The sequence below is a fragment of the Thermobia domestica genome, chromosome 1, assembly GCF_964235325.1.
Source record: "Thermobia domestica chromosome 1, izTheDome1.hap1.1, whole genome shotgun sequence".
NCBI classification, from domain to species: domain Eukaryota; kingdom Metazoa; phylum Arthropoda; class Insecta; order Zygentoma; family Lepismatidae; genus Thermobia; species Thermobia domestica.
Genome location: NC_137454.1, coordinates 325,986,341 through 325,991,523, shown reverse-complemented (window position 1 = coordinate 325,991,523; position 5,183 = coordinate 325,986,341). Strand labels below are relative to the sequence as shown.

Genomic DNA, 5,183 nt, shown 5'->3' with positions numbered 1-5,183 from the left:
ACATATCAATGGAATTTACTTTTATCTGGAACCTATAATATATATTTGAGACGAAAATACAGAAATTTAACAGAAATGGACCATTGTTTTGTCAAAAATTTAAATCTTTGATTCATCAAAGTAGCCTCCACGTGCTGTGATAACAGCTTTACAGACTTTGGGCATTCGGCGTATTAGTTTCTGTAGAGTTTCGGGCTTAATTCCTATCCACGCTTTGCGAAGACACTCAAATAAGTGTTTCTCGCTAGAGGGACGCATCTTTCGAACTGCCCTATGAAGCTCATCTCACAGTAACTCAATTGGATTACAATCCGGTGATTGTGGGGGCCACACCATATTCTTGAGATCTTCCTGTTGCTCTTTTGCTGACAAATACCCTCTACAAAGTCGGGATGTGTGTTTTGGGTCATTGTCTTGCTGCATGATGAAACCATGACCAATGAGCCTCTTCCCAGATGGCACTGCGTGTCTGATCAAAATCTGATGGTATTGTTCTTTCTGCATTGCACCCTGTATTTGCACTAAATCCCCCACTTGATTGTTACCAAAGCAACCCCACACCATCACAGAACCACCCTCGTGCTTTACCGTTGGCAAAATACTCAACGGAAGCAGTCTTTCGTCCTTGGAGCGACGCACGAAAGCCCTGCGTCTATGACTGAAGAGCTCAAATTTTGATTCGTCAGTAAATAAGCACTTGTTCCACTGCTCTGGTCTCCAGCTTGCAAGTTTTCTTGCCCACAACAATCTCTTATTTTTGTTTTGAGGGCGCCAGAGCGGTTTCCTAGTAGCCACACGACCGTTTAGTCCCGCATTTTAGACGACCGACTAACTGCGTCCGGACAGTTTCATAGCTGATCTGCTTTTCTCGAGTTTCGTTCACTTCAGCTTGTATTTGGGGCACTGTTTTCAACCTGTCGCGTTTGCTTGTCACTATAATGTGCTTGTCCTCCCTTGCAGTAGTAGCTCTAGGCGTTCCAAATCTTGCTCGAGAGCGATTTTCCCCTGTTTCAGCAAATCGTTTTAAGGTATCATGCACTGTAGTATGGGGTATTTTCACTTTTGCGGATATTTTCCGTATTGTATAGCCTTCTTCTCGTAAAGTAACTATATTTGCTCTCGTTTCAATGCCCAATTCCCATTTCGTACGGGGCATTATGCTGACTAATAGGGAACACTTTATACCTCACTTCAACACACACACATCCACAACTAGCGTGCAATAGACAACTCCCAACAGTGAGATCTGAGAGTGAAGTAGACAGAGCAACTTGAAAGACACCTATGAGGCATTTATTGTGCGTTCGATCTTCAATTTGCAGTGTAATGGCCGTTTTGTATCGCACTCGTACGTAATGCACGATCAGAACGGCGCGACATTTACTTTTATTTTTCTTAATTCATCCACAATAGGCCAAGACCTTTTCTCCCGTCGGATTCTAAAATGTTTCACCTTTCATTTGTGAGCAAATTGTAAGGCATTCTTTTGTTACATTTTGAAAATTTCTTTATTTCGTGTTTGTCCGGAAACTTTTCGGGGGTAGTGTATATATATATATATATATATATATATATATATATATATATATATATATATATATATATATATATATATACCTTCTGCGTCTGAGTGCCCCCCCAAATTTACAGAGAAATCGGCGCCCTTGCTCTTTGCCCCCTGAAACGAAGTCAGAAATGACGCCTTTGAACTAATTACAGAGCAGCGTCTATCACACGTAGAACACATGCACTTGCACTGAGCAGCAAGTTTCGAGGAGCGACATATGCTGTCATAACTATACTACTTAAAATACTTCTTGTTGAAAACAGACTTGATGATGGTAGTTAAGTTTACTAAGCTGGCCTTTTATTTGAATACTACATTCCTAAGTCATGTTTAGGTCGCATTAGTTTAAGGTCACATGGACAGTGCTAAAGCAAATGGTTAAACAAATCCCAGCATGAATTGCTTGATTGTTGTCAAATACAAGAACTCAATTTTTGAACAGTAGCGTACTACCTGTTCCATTTAGTTAGTTATCACAGTTTTGATGTGAAAACTAGTCTTGTCATTGGCACAAACAAGTTCCTTATCGTTGAAGGTGGAAACAAGATTTTTGTTTTTTTTAATTTTTAACAAATGTAGAAGGATATCAAGAAATGAAAATAAAAGAGGTAGTTGCACTGGAATTACAAACTAATATATTGAGATTGAAGCTCGACATTGAATCCTATTTAAAAAGATTACCATCTTTCCTCTCCAGATGTGTTTGCTCTATCTTTCTCTAACATAATAGATTATTATTTAAGGAAAAAGACACAACGAGATTGTATTTGTAGTGTTCAGCAGAGATGGAGTGGGTCAGTGGGTCAAGTGGGTCAAGTGGGTCAAGTTTTCTGAGTGGGTCGTGGGTCAACAGCATGTGACCCACTGCGACCCACCACCCACCATGACCCACTGCGACCCACCGACTCAGTATGATATACCAACCCACTCTGCTCACTACATTGTAGACACTATCTTCTGAAGACTGGTAAATTTGTCTTCGTTTTACTCTCAAGACCATTTCTCTTCCTTTTCCATCTGTTTCTGTCTACTTACCTGAGGTGAGGATATCTAACCAAGTGAAAAAAAGAACTTCAGGAACTTTTGGATATTGATATTTGTAATTGTAATAATAGCAATAAGACTTGTACTACTACTTGGCTTTCGAGGTCTGTGAGTTTTTAGAGGAGCTAACTACTGGAAAAAATACATTTTTGGATCACTGTAATATATAAATTATTATACAAAAAATTGAATGTAACTATGTGTGCCTAATCATCACGGTCAAATTGCAAAGTCAAATGAAATTACTTTTGGTATATAGTTAGGCCTTAATCCAAACTGGGATGTTATATTGCTTTTATTATAATACATATCCTAGGGAGGTAGTGAAGGTCCGAAGTTTTGCAGGGAAAAAAATAGTATCTCGCACGACGTTAATCTTACGGAGCTGAAATTCAGTGTATTAACTCTTTATTGAAAATAAACAGAATTTGTCCTAGCATTTTTTACATTCTTCTATATGGGGGCGGGGCACTTTCTATATATGGAAAATTGGTAGTGAGTTGGTTTGTAAAAATGATCGAAAACGATCGATGTTATTTAAGAAAAAAAAATCAGAAACAAAAAATACAGTGCTTGACTTCATGTATCCATTGCTTTCTACTATAATAATTGTTGAAGCTTAGGTTTATTATATGGAGCGCTTACAGCACAGGGCAATCAACCCATCAAGTTGTGAGAAAAATAGGCATAAAATTTGTACTGCAGAGAAAAATATGCGTAAAATTTGTAAAAGCTTAATTACACGGAAATTTCAAGTTTGGATTGTACTCTGAGAAAAAAATTGTAGGTGGCGTAGTTAAAAAGGTTACATGCGTAATTCCTGTAGTTTTTGGACAATGTACAGCAGACATATAACTGAAAACGCATGTTTTATAATACTTTCTGTATTAATATTCCATCTATATGTACTTTCCGTATGAAACAATATAGACGGTCAGGATCTCACATACAAATGGACGTATAGGAACATATAGCTGATGAGTGTAACATAAGTATATGCATGTGATATACGGAAACCTGATAGATGTCAGACATTCTGCAACAGCATGATGTAACATCTAAGGGCAGTGCCTATGTAGCATACGGATAACGTATGCTCCGTACTGATTTCTATAGTAAGCAAGAGGATACCATAAATTTGTACAATATACCGCTGTCCGGAGAATGGATGTTTCTGTGTACGCATAATTATATGGAAAATTTTACACTTTTTTTCCTTTACATTGGTCTACTTACCTTAATTTGGAACTTTCAAATTTCATCCTTTTTTCCACTGAAAAGTATCCATAATTCAACAAGGAAATAATTATGCACTGATAATTTAATTGAAATTCATCGTAATTTAGCACATGGCAAACATCAGTGTGGTAATTGAAAGGGAAGGAGGGAAATTCCCATTCACCTCTGAACACTTTCAGGAACCTTGTTCCCTTCCGCTTTCTAGACGGGGGAGCGGACTTGGTAATGGCATCAAACCTTCATGTGTAATTACAAAAATTAAATTTATAAACAAATAAGAAATCATCAGTTTATCAGGCTTTAATTGATAATTTATTCACAAGATTCCCTATCGAAGGTATGGTAGATTAAGTTTCTGTTCTCCATGAGTCGACATTGCCAACTGACATGGTCGATATGGAAAAGATGTTGTATGGTGATAGAGAGATGATACTTCTTGCTGAGTATTTCCAAACTGACCAAGAAAAATCGCAAGCAGATTGTCGATGAGGAGTTGCAGAAATCGGGTAGAAATATTATCAATTTCCACGACAGAGTGCGAACGGGGATTTTCCCTTATGAATTTAAAGATGACTGATATTAGAAATAGACTAAGTGCTCAAACATTGTCTAACTTGTTGTTCATAAATGTTAATGGCCTACCGCTAGACCAGCTCAAAGTAGACGAGCTAGTTTGTTGGCTGAAGGATGGGCACCATTCCGCTGCGGATGATTTATCACGAAAAAGTTACCAACAGGAAATAAACCCGACTTCAGATTTGTTTTAAGGTGGAAAATTACGAGTTATGGAAAATGTATACTTGTATTACTAATGGCTTATTTGTGTTATTCAACTTTGTACCTACTTTTTAGTAAGTCTCTTCTTTGCTTTAGGTAAACTACTTTGAATAAATATTCATAGTAATTGCAATTATGCATATTTGTAACTTAAATTTAACGTGGTGTTTTAGTGATTACACAAATTACAATTATGAGCATATTTTATGGAGATGCTCTCGCATAGGGTACCCGAGCACCTTTATACACTATGAAAAACTGATTTTTCAAGTCTTTTGTGAGAAAAATACTGTGAACTGAGAAACCATAACCTTTTACATATTGTACAGGGGTATTTTCCTGCGAATAGAAGTTTCTTTTGGAATGCGTTCGGAAATTAACACTTGCAAAAATATTCTTTTAGTACAAGTATATTTTAGGCACACACTAATTTCCCTCCACCTCGAACTGTTTCAATTTCCTCACTGATGAACACTTTACCATTTTATATCGTAAAGGTCAGATCCACCGTTATTGTAGAACGACAGCATGTATTATTCGGCATGCATGTATTATT

At 37.2% G+C, this 5,183-nt stretch overlaps 1 protein-coding gene across 1 annotated transcript; it reads right to left on the bottom strand.

Annotated features, from left to right (window-relative positions):
• Window positions 1-784: 784 nt before the first annotated feature.
• LOC145680903 (uncharacterized) lies at window positions 785-1,156 on the bottom strand. The gene has a single exon (XM_081752068.1). The coding sequence runs from the start codon at window positions 1,154-1,156 to the stop codon at window positions 785-787; it is 372 nt and encodes a 123-aa protein (XP_081608194.1).
• Window positions 1,157-5,183: the final 4,027 nt, after the last annotated feature.